The 22,348-nt window shown below is 37.5% G+C and overlaps 1 protein-coding gene and 3 long non-coding RNA genes across 6 annotated transcripts in view; 3 read left to right on the top strand and 1 right to left on the bottom strand.

Moving 5' to 3' along the window:
* Positions 1 to 1,980: 1,980 nt before the first annotated feature.
* LOC109113145 lies at positions 1,981 to 3,354 on the top strand. The gene is made up of 5 exons (XR_006159570.1): positions 1,981 to 2,131; positions 2,569 to 2,642; positions 2,762 to 2,840; positions 2,930 to 3,148; positions 3,272 to 3,354. It is a non-coding gene; the product is annotated as an uncharacterized LOC109113145 (long non-coding RNA).
* A 3,408-nt stretch (positions 3,355 to 6,762) lies between these two features.
* Positions 6,763 to 22,348, top strand: part of LOC109079766 (scavenger receptor cysteine-rich type 1 protein M130-like) — a 43,363-nt gene continuing 27,777 nt past the window's right edge. The window contains exons 1-8 of the mRNA XM_042754876.1: positions 6,763 to 6,881; positions 7,024 to 7,347; positions 8,339 to 8,665; positions 8,853 to 9,167; positions 9,404 to 9,727; positions 9,804 to 10,121; positions 10,578 to 10,880; positions 14,856 to 14,933. Of these exons, the coding sequence (XP_042610810.1) occupies positions 6,824 to 6,881; positions 7,024 to 7,347; positions 8,339 to 8,665; positions 8,853 to 9,167; positions 9,404 to 9,727; positions 9,804 to 10,121; positions 10,578 to 10,880; positions 14,856 to 14,933 (2,047 nt within the window). The 5' untranslated portion in view covers positions 6,763 to 6,823. The remainder of the gene's footprint in view (positions 6,882 to 7,023; positions 7,348 to 8,338; positions 8,666 to 8,852; positions 9,168 to 9,403; positions 9,728 to 9,803; positions 10,122 to 10,577; positions 10,881 to 14,855; positions 14,934 to 22,348) is intronic.
* LOC109069181 lies at positions 15,914 to 19,715 on the top strand. 2 transcript variants are annotated; one of them, XR_006159573.1, is made up of 6 exons: positions 15,914 to 15,948; positions 16,375 to 16,434; positions 16,646 to 16,717; positions 18,726 to 18,788; positions 18,992 to 19,052; positions 19,168 to 19,715. It is a non-coding gene; the product is annotated as an uncharacterized LOC109069181 (long non-coding RNA). The 2 variants fall into 2 exon arrangements; XR_006159572.1 differs by having other exon boundaries at positions 16,643 to 16,717; positions 19,168 to 19,714.
* Positions 16,357 to 20,530, bottom strand: LOC109098865. 2 transcript variants are annotated; one of them, XR_006159576.1, is made up of 3 exons: positions 20,254 to 20,529; positions 19,773 to 19,860; positions 16,357 to 16,443 (listed from the first exon to the last, which is right to left on the bottom strand). It is a non-coding gene; the product is annotated as an uncharacterized LOC109098865 (long non-coding RNA). The 2 variants fall into 2 exon arrangements; XR_006159577.1 differs by lacking the exon at positions 16,357 to 16,443 and adding an exon at positions 17,196 to 17,212 and having other exon boundaries at positions 20,254 to 20,530.

Here is a 22,348-nt window from a genome sequence, read left to right as displayed (position 1 = left end):
ACCTAACTATATCTTCTCTAAGGTTGGTGGTCTAGAATTCTTACTTTTATGTGACTATAAATTAGAAAAAAATCCCTTAATTTTATCTAAATTCCATAAACAAATGCTCTTAGCATGGTCATTAATTTACAAACATAATTTCTCCCCACATAGGTGCTTCATCTGGAATAATCGGTTTATTAAATTCAAGAATAAATCCTTATTTTATAAAACTTGGTTCAATAATAACATAATTCTAGTGTCCCAATTAATAAATGATAGTGGATCATTGCTGAATTATTCTGAATTTCTTCACACTTTTGGCATTCCAATCTCCCCAAGAGAGTTTGCAATTGTTATGGATGCCATCCCATCTGGTATTTTAATTATCTTAAAAAGGGCTGGAAAGCCAGATTGCCTACCAGATCTGGACCCTAAGTTGACATCAGTTGGTAAATTATGTTTCGCAACCACAACGAGGAATAATAACCGTAATATTCGCTGTCCTGAAACAATGGTACATCTGTTCTGGCAATGTCCCTATGCCATTACTTTCTGGAAAGATCTGTCCCGATACATTATTGTTAAACTTATCGCTGATTTTTCTTTGTTATGGAAAAATGTACTGGTTTCCATGATAACAAGAGTAAAAAACAGAAAGAAATATACCTAATTAATCTATTGATCATTTTAGGGAAATATCATTTTCACAAAACCAAATTTAGTAATTCTAAACCTTCTTTTATTGCTTTTGGAAAGGAGACGGAACAGTACATCAAATCCATCCATGATTCAAATAATAAGAAGGCTGCGAAAACCATTCAGTTATGCTCTATCTTTAATGTATTTATTTTAAACTCTCCCTGGCTCTGCTTTTGTCTGTTATTTGTTGTTTCTGTATTAATGACTCTATTTGTGTGTTCTTACTGTTTGTATCGTAAAGATTTAATAAAGATTTTTTTAAAAAAAAAGAGAGAGAATGTCTAATATGGCGAGAAGTTTCACTCTCACTACACTTCCGGCTTCTGAACTGGTTGCAGTTCCACTCTGATTCCATATGAGGGCGCTCACAGGACGAGTGCAGAATGAATGGAGGTCAATGGCGGTATACCCCTCAAAATCCACTTTTCTCAGGATATAATTTTTTGTCTAGTAATTTGCATGTTGTATTCGAAAGGAGATGCAAAGAAATTACACACTGCTGGGTGTTAGATTTTTTAGAGTCACTTATTTGCTTTAAAAAGTCTTTTAAAATGTCAATGACGTCATACGTTATACGTTCATTAGCAGAATGCTAGCGTGTCATTGGCAACAACAACTCAACCTGTAAGAAATCGAAAGGACATAAGTACGCGTTCATTCAACTTTCGACCTATAACCCATATTGAACTTGCAAAATCTACAATCAGATCTGAGATTTCTCAACCGGGGGAAAGGGACAAATTTAGCCGTCTAACCCCATAGACTCCCATTCATTTTGCACTCATGGCGATCGCCCCCAGTGGAACTCTGGTGGAACTGCAACCAAAATTCGGTACAATAGGACTTAATAGGGTGTGGGAAGGCTCTCCGTAGACGGGCTCTGGCATTACGAACCAAAAACGCCATTTTTGTGAGGGCAACATATTCGATTCACCCTTTCAACAAAACGCAGACGCAGTCTGGTACACCCAACATGGCCGTACATTCGGTCGCTCAGTGAATCATTTCCTGATTTGACTACTTGTGTCTTAAATACTGTGTCAGCAGCTGCCAAGAGCATATGTCTGCAGACTGCGAGAGATTCTCTGTTTTCCTAAAAGAAATGGAAAACTATTTGAATGTAATTTCGGTATCTACTAATAAGAAAGCTATAAGGACTGTTAGAATTTGCCCTGCCTTTGATCTCCTTGTGTAATTATGTTTAGATGATGGCTCTCTTATCTTTAGTTTTATTTTATTCTTTCTTGTGATTTTTTTTTTTTTTTTATTTTTGTGGTTGATATTATGTGATGTATGCTTATGCTTTTGTATGTTTTTGTTCTCTGCATTAAAAAAAAAAAAGACTTCAAGAGAGGGACGTAACTTGAAGTTGTCCAAATCACACAGAACCACGCGAGATTTCAAATCGAGATGTTGTTGGCAAGATGGTCGCTTGTGTGGAGAGACAACGGTGAGAATATTTTCTTCCCGAAATAAACGTTTAAATTGGAGTGTGTAAGTCATTTTCATACAGTGGTATTGCTTATGGAGTTAATAATCTGTTAAAACTAAGGTGTAAAATAAGCAAAAGGTGTAAAGACGCTATCCCCCGGTTCACAGACAAGACTAGTCCCAAACTAAAATACATGTCTGGGCTGTTTTAACTGAAAGGAGCTTGAACGGACTCATCTTAAAATATTTTTTGTCTCAAGATGCACATCAGTATTGTTTTAATCCAAGGCACGTTTATAAATGTTACTTAAATGTCCTAATTGAACTATGGCCTAACCTTGGCTTAATCCAAACCCTGTCTGTGATCTACATAATGTAGCATATTTGTGATTTTGCTGCAAAAACACATTTTATAATGCATAACTAACAGGGGAGCTCCATTAATGGATGTTACAGGGACAGATGAGACACACGTGTGTTTATCTGCTGCAGAGAGACTGATGAAGCAATGCTGCCGTCACAGGCTTTGAGTGAGTACACTACAGAAATTAATTAAACATTTTAAATCTTAAGTTTATTTTTATTGTTGTAATTTTAAACAACTATTACAGCACTTTTCTTGTTCTTGATTCCTGTGCATTTGCTGCAGATCTTTTGTGGTGGAGCAGGACCTGCAAGGAAAGGTGACATTTGTGGAAAAAAGGGAAAACCTGAAACAAAAGGATAAAGTAAGATAATTTTGTTACTTCTAATACAGAGATCAGATGACATTATGCTGTTAAAATTACTTTTGTATCGTGTTGTGTGTGTTTTGTAGGATCTGAAATGTCTGGAGACTGGTGTGTGCAGTGAGGATGGAGAAGTTCACAGCAGCATCCTGGAAAATGGTCCAGTGACACAGATGAGACGCTCCATCTCTCCACCTCTTACTGCCTCATCAGGACCGGATGCTGCTGTGGTCTCTTCATTCTCAGTGACCCCAGAGCCAGCGAGAACATCTAGAGAAAGACCAAAAGACACTGAGGATGTGATTTTGGTAAAGTTTGTTCTGCTGGTTTCTGTTTATAAAATGAAGGCTGACTTTCAGAAGCTTCAAAAGCATCATCACAAAATGTCATGAAGCTTTTATCCGAAGTGATTTACAGTGCTCTTATTACAGGGGCCTACAATCCCCCGATCAACCTGGAGAATAGAGCCTTGCTCGAGCACACACTGGTGGTTTTGAACCAGCAACCTTCTGCTTACCCAGTTCAGTGGTTTAGCCCACTACAAAAGTAATAAAGCTACAACAACAAAAAAGCATGTAACTGTAAACATGAAATTAAATTTGGCAATAAATGGAAAGCTGACAACATTAATTGTAAAATCTTTAACTTTGTTTTGTTTTTGTTCCTGGAGAGCAGGACATGAATGCTTGGAGCAGACACAGCAGCAGCCAGATTGTCCCGCACGTGTTCCCTGCTCTTGATTCAAGGTTGGGTGCTTCAGAGAGCCGTCGTCATAGTCTTCCTCATCCTCTTGATCAACGATGTCCCCATTGAGAAGAGAGAGATTGTGAAGCGCAGCGCAGCTGCAGAATTGGCACAGCAGTGTTGAGATGGCAGTAGGTTATGGGTTCACCATCTGTAAATACATGACTGTTAGAACAATAAGTCTGAATGAAGCTTCGTTTCATCTGTTGTTGACTTGTATATTTATGTATTTATTGTGATGCTTTTATTCATTCCTTTACTCATTTATTCATGTTTCTTATTGTTGTCAGTTAATAAAATATTAATATTTTATTAATTAATGTATTAATTGCTTGACTGAAAATGTATGTATTCACATCGACTGCATTTGTTCAACTAGTGTATATTCATGTATAGCTATGTCACAACAAAAATTTAATTTAGCTTGTTTTACTAAAATGTAATTTTAAGAAAAAAAAAAAGTAATATAATTATTGTTTGGCATTTATCGTTATTATTGCATGTAAGTGTTGGGGTGAGCAAACTATGAAATTCATTCTGGGGTAATCTTAATTTTTAAGTAATAATACTTACGTTTTTAGAGTATAAAATCAACAGTCTTCTCCAAAGGCGAGATCTTCTAGCAGCTGATCGATGTTTCCTTTGTGCAGATATTACAAATATTACAAATAATGAGGGAAACTGTACTAGATTGTTGAGTTTGTGATGCTACGAGGTGTTAGTGCACCTGTCCCTCTTTTTTATTATTATTGCGGAACTTATAATTACATAAAAGATCAGGGTAAGATGGTTGTATTTAACAATGAACAATCATAATAAATAAAAATTCATGTGTTCATGAGATAATATACACAGTGACAAGGTTAAATATCTTTGAATAATTTTTCATGATGCTTTTTTTGAAGCCTGAGGAATGAAATGAGCGTTAAATTCAACAAGAAAAAGAAGAAAACAAATGAGATTCAAGCTGCTTTTGCTTGTGGATGAAACATTTTGCACATAAAATAATTAACAAAATATTCCAGAGATGACGATTTTGGGTTTTTGTAATAAAAAAGTAAAAATGCTTTAAGGCTAAAACTTGATCACATTAGTGGAGTTAAAAATATAAGAACTTAAATCATCCCAAAATGTATTGGCTATTACAACCACAAAATAAAAGGGCAGCTGTTTCTTCAACAAGTCCACAAAATGGGCAAGTTTCATCAGTTTTAAGATTCTTACAAATAGATTAATTAAACATGTCACTCATATCTTTTAAGTTGTTGTGATTGTTTTAGCGTCGTAGGTCATACGATAACGTCAACATAGCGGATGATATCCAAATCGCATTCATACTTGACGCATTCAGGCTGAGTATGTACTCTTTTAGCGCTCGTTAAGTTAGTACTAATTGAAATTAAGTGCCTACTTAGAGCTTGTTGGGTTTAGGTAGATGCTAGACAACATCTCGTTTTGACATCTCGCGAGGTTCTGTGTGATATGTACAACTTTAAGTTATGCCCTCTTCTTCAAGTTACGCCCCTATCTTGCAGTCTGCAGACAGACCCTTCTGTGAGTGTAAGGACTTGGCTCTCACGCTTCCTTCATGGCTGTAGCAAATTAGCTCAAAAGGCAAAGAATAATTATAAATTATTAATAATAATTATTATTATTATTTCGGGGTATGGGAAATAACGTCCTTATTGTATAATACTACTCAGAGCATATAGCCAAAATCTGCGAGATTAGGGAGTGTGGACTCAGTTATGAGCAAAACAACATACAACCTTGAGTGTGATCCACACGAGACTTTATTAACTACATTAGACACTTAAACTATTATAACACACACACGCACAGTTTAGTAATGGAAAGGGAGCTGCAGAGTACAGGAATGCAAGAAGTTATAGTATTGTTTGAGATTCAGCAGATCAACAGCCTTGAGCAAACCATCAGTTTCTTGGTTGTAACACTCCCTTCTTTAAAAGAGGTGGGGATAATTAATGGATCAAACAATGAGATTAAGTTTGATTCTTACATGTCTTGGTCATTTGAATAAAAGTGTCCTGATGCAGTTTGTTGAGGCTCCATGCTAAGCTCCACAAGTGCATGTCTAGCTCCGGTGTTTCGCCAATGCGATCAGCTTAAGCTGTACACAACGTCTCCTTCCCTTTTCAGGGAACAGAGGTTACGTCAGTAACCACAGTAAAAATAAATAAATAAATAAATCTGGAGATAAATACATGTGGGAATAAATAAATATAAAAAATAAATAAACGCATAAATACATTTAAAAATAAATAAATGAATAAATACATAGATCAATTAAATATAAAAATAAATGAGAGAATAAGTAAATAAAAGGTAAAAAGAATAAAAATAAATGTACAAATAAATACATAATATAATACATAAAGGAAAGAAAATCATAAATATAAATTCCAGGGTAAATTTTATTACACAAGAGCTATATTTGTTTTTATTAAGTCATCTATTTCTTTTTGGTTTTCCTGTTATTTTATTTATTTATTTATTTATTTTTAATTTCTGAAGGTTTGGTCCTCCATAGAACTCTTGTCTGCTCCTCTTTTCAATAAGAAGTGTTTTGCTTCCCCCTGCTGGATGAATTGTGAACTGCAGTATGAAACACCCATCTACAGCTACAAATGTCTTTGATATAATGCCAAATTATTATATTTGGAATATAAACCAATGTTTATTTACAGATTGTCTAAATAGGCCTCTATTTCGATATTTGCTATATTTATAGCTTATATTTATTTTTTTTCTGTGTGAAGTAAAGTTTTTAGTAAGTGTCTGAAGTGAGCAGTCAGTCATTAGAGCTTGTGTCTGCTGTGTTCAGGTTCAGGTTTTGATGCTGAATATAAGCTGCAGTGTTTCTGTATCAATCTGCTTTAAGTTTAGTGTGACTTTATCTCCACACTGACTTATGACTGACACGAGTCTGTCCTCAGTGAAGTGTCTCTTCACGCTGGAGGAGGAGTCCCGCTCATCAGCGCTCACACTTTACTGATACATATGGAGAAAATAAAAATACTGCTCTCTGATTTGTCACTGATTGTGTTTGATGATTTCCTCTGTTGTGTCTAATAAGGTAACAGTGAGTGTCATTGGCAGCTGTGAGTCTCTCTCTCTCTTTAGGGGGCTGACAGGAGCCAGTTTCTTCAGTGTGTTTGAGGAGCAGAGGAGAAACTTTGGTGCTGAATTAATTAGTTTTCTGAGAGGCAAACAAAGGGATGGAAAGCTGTCTGGCACTTATTTTTTTGTCTTCAGTGGTTACACTTATCACTGCTAGTAAGTACACTCAGGGACAGATGAATTATACATATTTTTAAACATTCTATATTGTATTGATTTACATGTTATTCTTATAACTTCTATATGGTTAATATTTTATTGTTGTATGCTTATTGTATTATGTATCCCTCATGGACAGACAGTGTGAGTGTGAGGCTGGTGAATGGTGACAGTCGCTGTGCTGGTCGAGTGGAGGTTCTTCATGAGGGTCAGTGGGGAACAGTGTGTGATTGTTACTGGGGTTTGACTGATGCTGCAGTGGTGTGTAGAGAGCTGAGCTGTGGAGAGGCTTTAGAAGCACCAGTATGGTCTTACTTTGGACCTGGATCAGGAAAAATCTGGATGGATGGAGTGCGGTGTAAAGGATCAGAGTCTACACTGAAGGACTGTGGATCAAAAGGATGGGGTAAACATAATAGCTTCTGTGCTGGTCATAGTTGTGATGCTGGAGTCAGATGTTCAGGTAAGTGATTTCATGCAGCTCATTGTTTAATCACTTATCAACCTTTCTTCTCTTAACATATGCAATATATACGGTGCCCGTGAGAGGACATGGTCGGTTCACTTAGTTTTGTCGTGGCCTCGAGATGTTATGTTGAGGGAACAACATGTTTTTCTTGTGGTCACGAGTTTAATGCGTAAACAAACCTGCGTGACCATAGCAACCCGGGATTATCAGAGATGTATTCATATTTAATTTTGAATTACGAAATTATTATATTATTTATTATAGAACATATTTCATTATTAAATTATTACAATAACCATATGCCTTGGCTGCGGGACTTTATTGCGTGTAATAGTCAGCATTCAAATGAAGTTTATCATGAATAAATAATAAATAGAATTAATAATTGTTATAATGAATTAATAAATAGATTCATTTGTAAATGAAAACACAACACGCTCATTATCATCACATCACGTCAAAACTTTATTGGCATAATTGTCAGATAAATGATGAATGAGCCTGTAGTGTTTTCATTTACAAATTGAAGTAGTTATAGCCCCGTCAAGCACCACCATAGAGCCGTCATGGTTAATATAATAATTTAATAATAAAATATTTTCTATAATTGTATAATATTTTCTTAATTCAAAATAAAAATATTATAATGAATACATCTCTGATAATCCCGGGTTGCTATGGTCACGCAGGTTTGTTTACGCATTAAACTCGAGGCCACGAGAAGTGAACTGACCATGTCCTCTCACAGGCACCGTAAATATACAATAATTTTATAGAATTTGTTTCTGAACTAGTTATAAACAATGAACTTACGAGTAATGGTGAAATTGTAATGCTGAAATGACCCAGGATTTATTGACAATATCCAATCGAAGGATAGACTTAATCACTCACAGTCGTTGTTTGTTTGTAACATTCACAGTAAGACAGCTTCACTCAGCATGACTCTAATTAAATTGGTTTTATGTATTATGCAAATATGTAGAAACCATAAAGTATGGACGATTTACAAGACTTGCTGAGGGACCTCACCTGTGCTCTGGGAGGTTAGAGGTGCTTTATGGGAACACATGGTACACAGTGTGTGCCACTGCCTTTGACCAGCAGGATGCAGAGGTTGTGTGTAGAGAGCTGGACTGTGGGGCTCCTGTACAGGTGCTGGGAGCAGCTGCTTTTGGTAAAGGAGACACTCAGATGTGGACACAAGAGATTCAGTGTAGAGGAGACGAATCACACATTCGACGCTGTCCATCATCAAACTCACATAAAATAAACTGCACCCATGAAAATGATGTCAGACTGATATGTTCTGGTAAAATGTTTAACCTATTTATTTAACAAATCCATTTGTTACATTAACTTAAATGTAATTGTTTGATCAGTACCATCATTATAAGCTCTGAGTGACTGTATTAAACAGAACTAAGAACATGAGAATTACTCAGATTATCTCTGTTCTCTTACTTACAATCTCAGTAAGATCTGTGTTCTTTGTCCAGGTTACACTGATCTCAGACTGACAAACAGTTCAGACTCTTGTTCTGGTCGAGTTGAACATCAGTACTTCAGTAAATGGGGCACAGTGTGTGATGCATGCTGGGATATGAGAGCTGCCAGTGTCCTCTGTAGACAGCTGAATTGTGGGATTGCTGTGTCTGTTGTGGGATCAGACTGGTTTGGAGAAGGAAATGGTGAAGTCTGGGCCGATGTGTTTGATTGTGACGGGAATGAAACAAAACTCTCAGAATGTTCCATCTCTTCATGGAGTCGAGCTGAATGTTCTCATAGACGAGATGTTGGAGTCATCTGCTCTAGTGAGTCCATATTACTGGAACATTTACTAACATGATGCTAATGGAAGACTTAATCTTATACAAAATACAATATTTATTCCCTATACATTTCAGACTGAAGATTAATGATTGTGTCATTTAAGTTTTGAATTTTATAAATGTAATATTGATATAAAGCATATTTATTACATAAATGTTCCTCTGTGGTCTTTAACACATTTGCAGTATTTTAGTAAAATGTCAGATCTTCTCCTCAGATTCCTCTCTGGCTCTTCATGATGGTCTGGTGCGGTTGTCTGGAGAGAGACAGTGTGACGGGGAGGTGGAAGTTTTCTTCCATCAGGTCTGGAGGAGAGTTCTGCTGGACTCCTGGAGTCTCACTGAATCCTCTGTGGTCTGCAGACAGCTGGGCTGTGGCTCTGTGCTGAACTTCTCCGGCTCCTCTTCATCCAGTCCTGAACACAGTCATGAGTGTGTGACGGGCTTCCAGTGCTCTGGGAGTGAAGCTCATCTGGGGAACTGCAGCTCTCCACAAACTCTCAACTGCAGCTCCACACAACAGCTGTCAATCACCTGCATCGGTGAGAAGAACAACATCTGAGCAGATTCTTCAGTTGTTTGTGATCAATAATGTGTTTTTCTTTCTCTGAATATCAGGTCGGGGGTCCATCAGGCTGGTGGGTTCTGGGGGAGACTGTGCAGGGAGGCTGGAGGTTTTTCACAATGGCTCATGGGGGACAGTGTGTGATGACTCCTGGGATATTAAAGATGCTCATGTGGTGTGCAGACAGCTGCAGTGTGGAGTGGCCCTCAGTAACCAGCAGGTACCAGCCTGGTTTGGTCCTGGTTCTGGACCCATATGGCTGGATGAGGTGAAGTGTGAGGGGAATGAGACGTCCCTGTGGAGCTGCTCTTCTCCAGGCTGGGGAAAACATGACTGTCAACACTTGGAGGATGTAGGAGTTGTGTGCTCAGGTAAACAGTACACTAGAGGAAATGTTTATCAAAGAAATAGTTGTTTTTCAGAAAATATACCATGTAATCATTCAACTCCATGGTGATCAGGAACGAAAGGGGTCTGAAGGGGTTTGTTTGGAGTTAATGACTGTCTGACTGTACAGTTCGTGACTACTTACCAAATTACTTTATAATTTTAAATATATACCGTCTTCCTAAGAAATAAATTGTTCACTCCAGAATACAAAACAATCATATGGTTGCAATGATATTACTGTATTATTAATACAGAATTTCTCTGTATTTTTAAAACAAATCATGGAGCTATTTTTAATAAGTTTTGCTTATCTGTTTTTATACAATCAGTACTTACAGCATGCATCAGCCTCATATTAAATCACTGTTTTGGTACATATTTTAGCTTTATCACAGCCTTAATTTTAATAGTTTAAATGCACATCCTTTTCCATCCAGAGTTTAAAGAGATCAGGTTAACTGAGGGCTGTGAAGGGAATGTGGAGGTTTTCTACAATGGATCCTGGGGTAATGTGTGCTGGAACCAGATGGATGGAGACACAGCGAGTCTGATCTGTCAGGAGCTGAACTGTGGAAGATCTGGTGTTTTGTCTGCTTCTACAGCAAGAGTGAAATCAGCTCCTAACTGGCTGGATAAAGTTACATGTCGACCACATGATTCCACTTTATGGCAGTGTCCATCTTCACCCTGGGGACAGAATGACTGTGGTGAAGATGAAGTGGCTAAGATCACCTGCTCAGGTAAGATGATATTTAAATCATTTAATATGGTCTCAATAATAATCCTTCTGGGTGATTCTATAATTGCAGGTACATTTGGTGTCCATAGTCATTATTTTTTGTTTCACCTGCATTTATAAAATCACCCTTCTGTACATTCATTTTTATGTCTAATGGGGTAAGTAAACTTAAATGTTTCTGAGAACTAAAGTGAGCTGATGGGAAGAGTAAAATGATTTGTGAGGGTAAAATGTGAGAGATGTCAGATGTATCATCCTAATATTCTGTTCACTTTTCTTTTTTTATCATGTTATAATCTCAGAGGAGTCTCAGAGTCGTCTGACATGTTTTACCTCACCATCTCCTTACCAGAGACAGTGTGCAAGTAAGTTTATTGCATCACCTTCACAATTTTGTACCCATGAGAACGATGTGAGCGTTGTATGTGCTGGTATGTAAACAACACATGAACTATGAGTTTTGACAAAATTCTTCAGTAATATTGTAAAATAAATAAATAAAACAACTTACTCTATCTTTCTTGTGTTCTTTTACCTTCAGAAACAGTGAGATTAGTAGGTGGTAACAGTCTCTGTGCTGGTAGAGTGGAGGTTCTTCATGATGGTCAGTGGGGAACAGTGCAGGATGTTGGCTGGGATTTGCTTGATGCTGCAGTGGTGTGTAGAGAACTTGGCTGTGGAGAGGCTTTAAGTGCACCAAAGAGTGCTTACTTTGGTGAAGGATCAGGAAGTGTCTGGGTTTCTAATTTACAGTGTACTGGATCAGAGTTTACATTGACAAACTGTAGATTATATGGATGGGGAATACCAGCTAATCATACAGGAGATGCTGGAGTCATCTGCTCTGGTAAGATCATCTAGACTTAATCCATAATTACTAATCTTTTCTCCCACAGAATTCCAGGATGGATACAGATTTCTGCTCCACATTCAGTGTTATGTCAGGTGCCTGTGTGGAGTGGAGTATTATGTATTATAAGTATTATGTGACATGCTTTAATGATGATATCGAACACACAAAAAGCATTTTGTGGACAACATGCATTTTTTGTTCCAGATGATTCCTTTTGTGAATCAAAAATACAGTTTCTCATTCAAAGATTGAGCATTTCACAGACAAAATGCATTCTAATGACATGCTGGGTGCATTTTGTTCACTTTTGTTTCTGATATTCATTAAATGAAAACATATTCACTCTAATGTGCAAAAAAATGCAAGAAATTTATGTGAATTTTATACATACACACACACACACACACATACACACACACAAAAAACTGATGACTATTGATGAAAGGTGTCTGGTTTAGCTTTATAAAGTAGTATTAGGACAAGAATTAGCAAATATCATTGAATTTGTGAATTTTTTATTTAAGGAGTCAGGCTGGTTGGAGGATCTCGCTGTTCTGGCAGAGTAGAAGTGCCTCATGACTGGATGTGGGTTTCAGTGTGTGACGCTGCCTTTGACCAGCAGGATGCAGAGGTTGTGTGTAGAGAGCTGGACTGTGGGGCTCCTGTACAGGTGCTGGGAGCAGCTGCTTTTGGCAAAGGAGATGCTCAGATGTGGACACAAGAGATTCAGTGTGGAGGAAATGAATCCTATATATCTTTGTGTCCAACATCATCTTCTCTCAAACAAAATTGCACCCATGAGAATGCCACTGGACTGCTATGTTCTGGTAACAGAGCAATAGTTACTTATTGAGAATCACAAACTAGTTTTTTAAAACACATTTCTTGCGTTTTTCATACTGTTGAACTAAACTCTCTGTTCTTTGTGCAGGTTACACTGATCTCAGGCTGGTAAACGGTCCTGATATCTGTTCTGGTCGAGTTGAACGTCAGTACTTCAGTAAATGGGGCACAGTGTGTGATGCATGCTGGGATATGAGAGCTGCCAGTGTCCTCTGTATACAGCTGAATTGTGGGATTGCTGTGTCTGTTGTGGGATCAGACTGGTTTGGAGTGGGAAGTGGTGAAATCTGGGCTGATGTGTTTGATTGTGACGGGAATGAAACAAAACTCTCAGAATGTTCCATCTCTTCATGGAGTAGAGCTGAATGTTCTCATAGTCGAGATGTTGGAGTCATCTGCTCTAGTGAGTCCATTCATGCCGTGATGAAGTCATGGGTTCCAGACTTAAACTACTTCTAAGTATATTTTAGATATATATTGAATGATAAATACTCTCTTCAGATTCCTCTCTGGCTCTTCATGATGGTCTGGTGCGGTTGTCTGGAGAGAGACAGTGTGAGGGGGAGGTGGAAGTTTTCATCCCTCAGGTCTGGAGGAGAGTTCTGCTGGACTCCTGGAGTCTCACTGAATCCTCTGTGGTCTGCAGACAGCTGGGCTGTGGCTCTGTGCTGAACTTCTACGGCTCCTCTTCATCCAGTCCTGAACACAGTAATGAGTGTGTGACGGGCTTCCAGTGCTCTGGGAGTGAAGCTCATCTGGGGAACTGCAGCTCTCCACAAACTCTCAACTGCAGCTCCACACAACAGCTGTCAATCACCTGCATCAGTGAGAAGAACAACATCTGGACAGATTTTTCAGTTTTTCGTGATCAATAATGTGTTTTTTTCTGTCTCTGAATATCAGGTCGTGGGTCCATCAGGCTGGTGGGTTCTGGGGGAGACTGTGCAGGGAGGCTGGAGGTTTTTCACAGCGGCTCATGGGGGACAGTGTGTGATGACTCCTGGGATATTAAAGATGCTCATGTGGTGTGCAGACAGCTGCAGTGTGGAGTGGCCCTCAGTAACCAGCAGGTACCAGCCTGGTTTGGTCCTGGTTCTGGACCCATATGGCTGGATGAGGTGGAATGTAAGGGGAATGAGACGTCCCTGTGGAGCTGCTCTTCTCCCGTCTGGGGAAAACATGACTGTCAACACAAGGAGGATGTAGGAGTCGTGTGCTCAGGTAAACAGTACACTAGACGAAATGTTTATCAAAGAAATAGTTGTTTTTCAGAAAATATACCATGTAATCATTCAACTCCATGGTGATCAGGAATGAAGGGGGTCTGAAGGGGTTTGTTTTGAGTTAATGACTGTCTGACTGTACAGTTCGTGACTACTTACCAAATACTTCAACAGAAAATATTGATTTGAGAGTAAATTACTTTATAATTTTAAATATATACTGTCTTCCTAAGAAAAAAATAGTTCACTACAGAATACAAAACAATCATATGGTTGCAATGATATTACTGTATTATTAATACAGAATTTCTATGTATTTTAATAACAAATTATGGAGCTATTTTTAATATGTTTTGCATATCTGTTTTTATGCAATCTGTGCTTGCAGCATGCATCAGCCTCATATTAAATCACTGTTTTGGTACATATTTTAGCTTTATCACAACCTGAATTTTAATTGTTTTAATGCACATTCTTTTCTATCTAGAGTTTAAAGAGATCAGGTTAACTGAGGGCTGTGAAGGGAATGTGGAGGTTTTCTACAATGGATCCTGGGGTAATGTGTGCTGGAACCAGATGGACGGAGACACAGCGAGTCTGATATGTCAGGAGCTGAACTGTGGAAGATCTGGGGTTTTGTCTGATTCTACAGCAAGAGTGAAATCAGCTCCTAACTGGCTGGATAAAGTTACATGTCGACCACTTGATTCCACTTTATGGCAGTGTCCATCTTCACCCTGGGGACAGAATGACTGTGGTGAAGATGAAGTGGCCAAAATCACCTGCTCAGGTTGGATGATATTTACATAATTTAATATGGTCTCAATAATAATCCTTCTGGGTGATTCTATATTTTTTTTGTTTCACCTGCATTTATAAAATCACCCTTCTGTACATTCATTTTTATGTCTAATGGGGTAAGTAAACTTAAATGTTTCTGAGAACTAAAGTGAGCTGATGGGAAGAGTAAAATGATTTGTGAGGGTAAAATGTGAGAGATGACAGATGTATCATCTTAATATTTTGTTCACTTTTCTTTATCATGTTATAATCTCAGAGGAGGAAACTCGTGAGTCGTCTCAGAGTCGTCTGACATGTTTTACCTCACCATCTCCTTACCAGAGACAGTGTGCAAGTAAGTTTATTCACAACAAATCTGTTGAATGTTTGTTAATGTAAGCCTATATTTTCCTAGCAAATTACTGTTAAATTATTAATATATGTATTTTTAAAATAGGAATTATTTCCCTCAGAAAATGATCACAGTTTTAAAAGCCTCTAGCTTCATTATTAGTGTGTGTTTTGTTGTAAATGTTGTGCTGAAGCTGGTCAGTGGTTGATGTCTGTGTTTTAGATCATGTTCCTCTCAGACTGATTGGAGAGAAGGGCCGGTGCTCTGGGAGGCTGGAGGTGTATCATAACGCTGTGTGGGGCTCAGTCTGTGATGATCACTGGGACATCAGCGATGCTCAGGTGGTCTGCAGACAGCTGGGTTGTGGAGCAGCACTGAGGGCTGATGGGAATTCAGTCTTTGGTGCTGGTGAAGGTGTTGTGTGGATGAACAAAGTCGAGTGCAGAGGGAATGAGATTCACCTGTGGGACTGTCCTCTCTCCCTGAATAACCACACTGACTGCTCCCGCAAGAAGCACGCTGGACTCACCTGTGCAGGTCACAGCAAATACTGAGCAATAATGTTAATTTTAGGTCATTTTATGTATTCATTATTTTTAATTTGTTTGTGTCTGTTTTGGCAGATTTATCAGATGTGTCAGTGTCCACTACTCCTGCCACAACAACATCAGCTTTTCCTCCAGTTTCTCCTCCAGTGCGCTCAACATCAGTCGCTCCTCCACAAACTCCTCCAGCAGCGTCTCCTCCAGTGCTTGTGATTGTTCTGGGAGTTGTGCTCTTACTGCTCTTAGTGCCACTGCTTATACTGATTCAGCAGAACAGAGTGATGAGGAGAGGTAGGAGAGATCCAGAGACTTTCATATTGTTTCTGATTCAGTGTGTGATCAGTCATGTGTTGTGAACTGACAGCAGGTTTGTCTGTCTACACTCACAGCTCTCTCTAAGAGGAGACACAGGACGATGTCTGAGGACGTTTATGAGGAGATTCAGCACAGACACAATCACTTCACTCAGAGGGGTGAGACATGAGCCATCAATCTCATTTATCAACCATTAATAAGAGTCTGTCAGACAGTAGATGTTGATCTATTATTAGTCCTGTTAAACCTCCTGCTTCAAACCACAGAATTCCTGACAGAAAACCACAGAGCTGCAGGTGCATGTTCATGTGTGTGTGTGAGAGAGAGAATGTGTGTGTGTGTCAGACTGGGTCTCTTCCTGAGTGTATTTCTGGAAGGCAGTGAGGAATGGGTTCATGTGAGGATACGTGTGTGTGTGTGTTTGCTAATTGGCCTAACATTCTGTCTCTAATGTTTTTTTAATGCAATTGACATTTTTGTTTAGTTGTCACTAACACAATGCTTTATGATCCAGAGAGGATCAATGAGGATTTAGTCTGTTTGTAATGATGAACGTTTCTGACTGTTCTGGTCTCCTTTAACAGGGAGTCTCATCTCTGAAGAACTGCATTCTGGGTATGAAAATGCTGATGAGCTTCTCTCAGGTTAGAGAGCTGAAATATATATATTTCAAGGAAATGAAATATGTCACCGATGACTCAACTGTTCAAAATACTAAAACGTTTATCTTATTAGAAATAGTGTTCAACACTATATCAACAATGGCAGGTCTCAAGACCTGCAAGAGAATATATTACATTTTGTTTCTAAAAAATATTCATATATGCCCAAATATACCATGTTTTGATGCAGAAGAGATGAAGCAAATCACACCGGGATACTATGATGATGTCATCACTGATGGACTGAAACCAGATCGTGAGACAGGTATTACTCTGTTATTCTGCAATTAATAAATAAAGCAGGGGTGTCTAGTCCTGATCCTGGAGGGCCAAGAGTTTAGCTTCATCCAGCTCCAACACACTTGTCTGGAAGTTTCCGAATGCTACTCAGGTGCATCATTTGCGTCCTTCAGTTGCCTGCAATCCTTTGCACAGATTCCAATTCCAATTCACGAAAAATTAATTATCTGAAAAAGAAAATCGACACTGAGCTTGTTCAGTTTCCTTATGTTATGAAATAAATTCATACATACATACATACATACATACATAAATATATATATATATATATATATATATATAATATATATATATATATATATATATATATATATTCTTCTGCCTCGGTTGAGTGTGTGGCTACTCAGCCTATGCAGCAAGCTAAACATTCAGTAAGAGAAGGTGTGGCTCCAGGAATGACAGGACACAGTTTTTCTTCTTAGTGCCTTTACTGAAGACCTCTCTTTTCTGATTTTTAAAACTGTAAACATACAAGCAAATTTTGTAAAAAATTAATCATTTAACAAACCAAGACACATTGCTGTGGATTTAAATGCTGGAAGTGATCAGAACTCAAGATATAAGAATCACAAGATTACATTTTTAAGTAATTCAGTTTGTGTCAATTTGCCACCATGAGGTTGCAGGATATACAGCAGTCAATTGCAGTTTCAGTACACAGATTGACAGGCAGTTCAAAATACTGTTCGACATATTTATAATCCCAAAATTTATTTACTGCTACTGTAGAAGAAAGTTATACATTTGTTTCTTTTTCACTATTCTGTAAAAGTATAACAGTTCTTTCCTTTTTAGTTAAATTTAGTAGAACATGAAGTCAGCAAGCCTTGGTCAAAGCTACACAGGAAAAACAAAAGCTACTTGTTTTACTTTGACAACCTATATGTACAACTTGACGATCTTTGTTGTGTAAAAAACAGCGCTGACATTGACTTATAAGAAACTGTGCAACCACATACCAAACAGAAGCTAGCAACATTAGCTTGACTTAGATCACAAACATCTTTTTGCTTGTAAGAGTCAAAAATAACCTCTTAAGTAACAGAACTTTTAGAAAAACAAAATTGGCCATTTATTACTTACAGATTATGGCATGTCAAAGCTTCCCAAAGATGTAAGGGGTCTGAGAGGAGTGTAGCATGTCAACACCTCTGGACATTTTCTCACACTGCGTGTAACAAACTTTTTTCCTGCTGCCTCAACACATCACCAACAGAGCGCAGTCATAGTGAATGCAAAACATAATCGAAGAAGAACCCCCAAAACACTAAAAGAGATACTGACCCCTAGTGGGAAAATAAAGAAAATGCACTAGCGAACTAATACAATTCTATTGAACATAGAGGGACAGAATATATATATATATATATATATATATATATATATATATAATATATATATATATATATATATATATATATATATTTGAGGTGAAGGCATTGTGTTTTTATTTCTTTAGTTGTAAAATAATCACATATTGCTAAACTATGTGTAATGTAAACCAGTGAGAGACCACAGACGGTCATTACCTGTACTGCATTAAAAGAAAGTTAGTTAATAAAAAAATTGTTCAGTATAAAGTATTATTCAAATTATAATTCTAGTAGTATTTTTCTGCTGTGACAGAAACATTTATGACGTAGACGTGTGCACTAAGTAGACCGTATCATTCTGGCATTTAATGCTGAGAAGGACTGTAGCCTTGAATCCTCAGAAGGACTGGACTAGGAAGGATGTATCCTCACTAGGATGTGTGTTCCATTTGAGAAGCACTTAGTGAGTCTGAAGACCTTGATTACTTTGGTTCAGGACAGGTGTGTTTAATTAGGGTTGGAGCTAAACTCTGCAGGACAGTGTCCCTTCAGGAACAGGTTTGGACATCTCTGATATAAAACCCTTTTCTCTCTCTTCTCATATCGTACTGATATGATGACATGACATTTGTTCTGTTTATATCTTCATGTATTTTGTAGTGGACACACTAGATCATTATGATGACATCATCATTATTGGACAGAACTTTCAAGGTGTAACGAGTGAGTCACACAGAACTGCAATTTAATATCACTCTTATATATGTTTCTATGATATATTGAACATGCGTTTCTACCATTAATGAATCAACATGGCTTTATCAGGTTTAATCTAATAGTCTCAGACAGTCATGAGGAGAATGAGATGAATGACACAAGCTGTGTTACAAATTACAATGTGAGGTTTTATTTCACATGTGTATCAGAGGGAGATCAGGAGGAGTATGATGATGTGAAGAACAGCAATGAAGATGAGAAACCTGTTAGGTATGTTTTTGTCATCTTTTTACATAATCTACTTTTAATCATTATGTCTCTCATTTAAACTAAATTGTGATGAATTTATAAAAATGAATGTGAATTTGCTTGTTTTTAAAAACAGACTATGATGATGTGGGGGAGGAGTCAAATAAAGAAGGAGGGGCCATATGACTCAATGACCACACCCTCTGCCTCTGTTCATGAAATCATATTACAGTTACTGGAGCTGCGGAGAGCTTCTCATATTGCTAATGCATCAGTGCCTTATGTTTTTGTTATTTTAAATATCTTTGTATGAAAATTTAAATATTTGTATTTTAGCATTTGGTCTTTTATTACTATTTTGATATCAATGCTTTTCACCTAATAAACAAAAGATATCATTCCAACATCATGTCACAAAAATACTTTTAAAAGAGTCGTTAGAGAAAAGAAGCAAGTTATGCTATAAATGTTTAAGAAAGTATTTTTAGGCACTACTGTACTTTTAGGCTGCTGACAGCATTATTTACCTAAATATAATGATAAAAAATAGATTTACCAGATAATAGATATTATAAAGCTTCATGTTTTTCCATAAGCCTACTGTCATAGCATCAGTTCTGTACTGTCATCTTGAATCAACTTAAGAAGAGTATAATTTAATATTTTATTTACAAGAAGTATTACTGGGAAAGAGAAAGGTATGCATCATACTGATACATTTGCTAGGTTTGATTTCCTCACCTCTCTTTTTCGTGCTCGTTCCTCCTTTATCCTTTCATATTCTTGCTTTGTCTTCTGATACGATGACATTTTCTGCTTCTTGTGGGAGCTGATGACACAAATCAGAAATGTGGCTTTGTATATTTGTGTGTGTGTGTATATACATAATACATACAGAATGAGAGAGAGATGAGATTCAAACAGAATACATTCCAAGTTTAGTCCTTTTTATGCACACTATGAACTATTTATTGTATGTACTGGTTGATAGTGTAAATACAATATCGCAAAAGAAGCCTTGGATTAATTTATTTAAAGGAAATGATATAAACACTTTGAAAAATTTATGTAACCAACATTGATGCAAATAATACACAATTAAGAATTAGGCACGTGCGTTTTACACTAGTTTTTTTTCTCATTTCAGACTTCTTTAACTGACCCTTATGTCAAATTAGTTTATTCAGTGTGAATTTTCTACATCGAAAACACATTTACTCACCCTCTTTTAATCCACCATCAAAAACTTTCGTTCTCCGGAACCCATTTTCTTTTCCTTTTGGCGTTGTGTGATAAACCACCATGTACAAATTTGTTATTAAAGTATTTTCCTCTAATCAGACCTTTACTTTTTGCGTTTTGTTTTAAAGGTGCCATGTCTCACGTTAACTTAACATCAGCTCACACTCGTATGTGGACAAAACCGATGTTTCTCGTGTAAAGACGCACAATAATGACGTACGAATGGTCGCAAGGCATTACGAACCAAAAACGCCATTTTTGTGAGGGCAACATATTCGATTCACCCATTCAACAAAACGCAGTCTGGTACACCCAACATGGCCGCACATTCGGTCGCTCAGTGAAACATTTCCTGATTTGACTACTTATGTCTTAAATACCGTGTCAGCAGCTGTCAAGAGCATATGTCTGCAGACTGCAAGAGATTCTCTGTTTTTCTAAAAGAAATGTAAAACTATTTGAATGTAATTTCAGTATCTACTAATAAGAAAGCTATAAGGACTGTTAGAATTTGCCCTGCCTTTGATCTCCTTGTGTAATTATGTTTAGATGATGGCCCTCTTATCTTTAGTTTTATTTTATTATTTATTGTGATTTTTTTCCATTTTATTTTTGTGGTTGATATTATGTGATATATGCTTATGCTTTTATATGTTTTGTATGTTTTTTTCTCTGCATTAAAAAAAAAGACTTCAAGAGAGGGGCGTAACTTGAAGCTGTCCAAATCACACAGAACCACGCGAGATGTCAAAACGAGATGTTGTTGGCAAGATGGTCGCTTGTGTGGAGAGACAATGGTGAGAGGTGCGGGAAGATTTTCATCCCGAAATAAAACCGTTTTAAATTGGAGGGAAGTGTGTAAGTCATTTTCATACAGTAGTATTGTTTATGGAGTTAATAATCTATTAAAACTAAGGTGTAAAGTAAACAATATATAAGCAAAAGTCGTAAAGACTATCCCCCGGTTCACAGACAAGACTAGTCGCAAACTAAAATACATGTCTGGGCTGTTTTAACTAAAAGGAGCTTGAACGGACTCATCTTAAAATATTTTTTTGTCTCCAGATGCACATCAGTATTGTTTTAATCCAAGGCACGTTTATAAATGTTACTTAAATGTCCAAATTGAACTATGGCCTAACCTTGGCTTAATCCGAACCCTGTCTGTGACCTACATAATGTAGCATATTTGTGATTTTGCTGCAAAAACACATTTTATAATGCATAACTAACAGGGGAGCTCCATTAAGACATCTCAAAAGTGGATTTACATAAACCATATATACATCTATGCAGTATTGAGCAGATAAATCAACAGAGGAGACTGACTCTTGTCTGGGGTGTTGTTACAGGGACACTCATGAGGACACACCGTGTTTTATCTGCTGCAGAGAGACTGATGAAGCAATGCTGCCGTCACAGGCTTTGAGTGAGGTACACTACAGAAATTAATTAACATTTAAATCTTAAGTTTATTTTTTATTGTTGTAATTTTAACGGGCAACTATTACAGCACTTTTCAGAAGGTTATCCCTGAGTAGGATTAAAACACACTTCTGGAAATTTGTTGGGGCATAAGCCGCAGCTGTTTAGCAATGATTCAGCATCAAGATTCCGGGGCATCTGTGAGTGTGCTTGAGTCTGCGATTGTTGCTAACTATAAGCCAAGTCCACTCATCGCGGTAATTCAATACGGCGAACGCCCTGGAGCCTACAATAGGTCGTCAGAACTGCAGCGTCGCATCTACGTACATGTTCGAAATTTACTCGATGAGCCAAGGCTTAAGCCCGAAGGGAAAACACGTATTGATACGGCTTGGCCTCCTCTAAAGCGAATCTGGGGAACTTCCTGTTTCTCTTGATGATCTGAATATGAATAATATGCATCTCTTCATGATCGATCGTAGAGCAACCACTGCTTGTTGAATCTGGAGCAGAATAACTTTACGCGTTAACATCTCTGATGTTCTTCCTTGGCATGGCTGATGTGAAGATTCAAATCGAAGAATGTTCAACACGTAATTGCCAGCTTTTTTTTTTTTTTGGCAAACAAAAAATAAGCGCTGTAAACCTGA

Source organism: Cyprinus carpio, unplaced genomic scaffold, assembly GCF_018340385.1.
Source record: "Cyprinus carpio isolate SPL01 unplaced genomic scaffold, ASM1834038v1 S000006607, whole genome shotgun sequence".
NCBI classification, from domain to species: Eukaryota; Metazoa; Chordata; class Actinopteri; order Cypriniformes; family Cyprinidae; genus Cyprinus; species Cyprinus carpio.
Note: the sequence above shows the minus strand (reverse complement) of the source record. Positions and strands in the feature narration are given on the sequence as shown.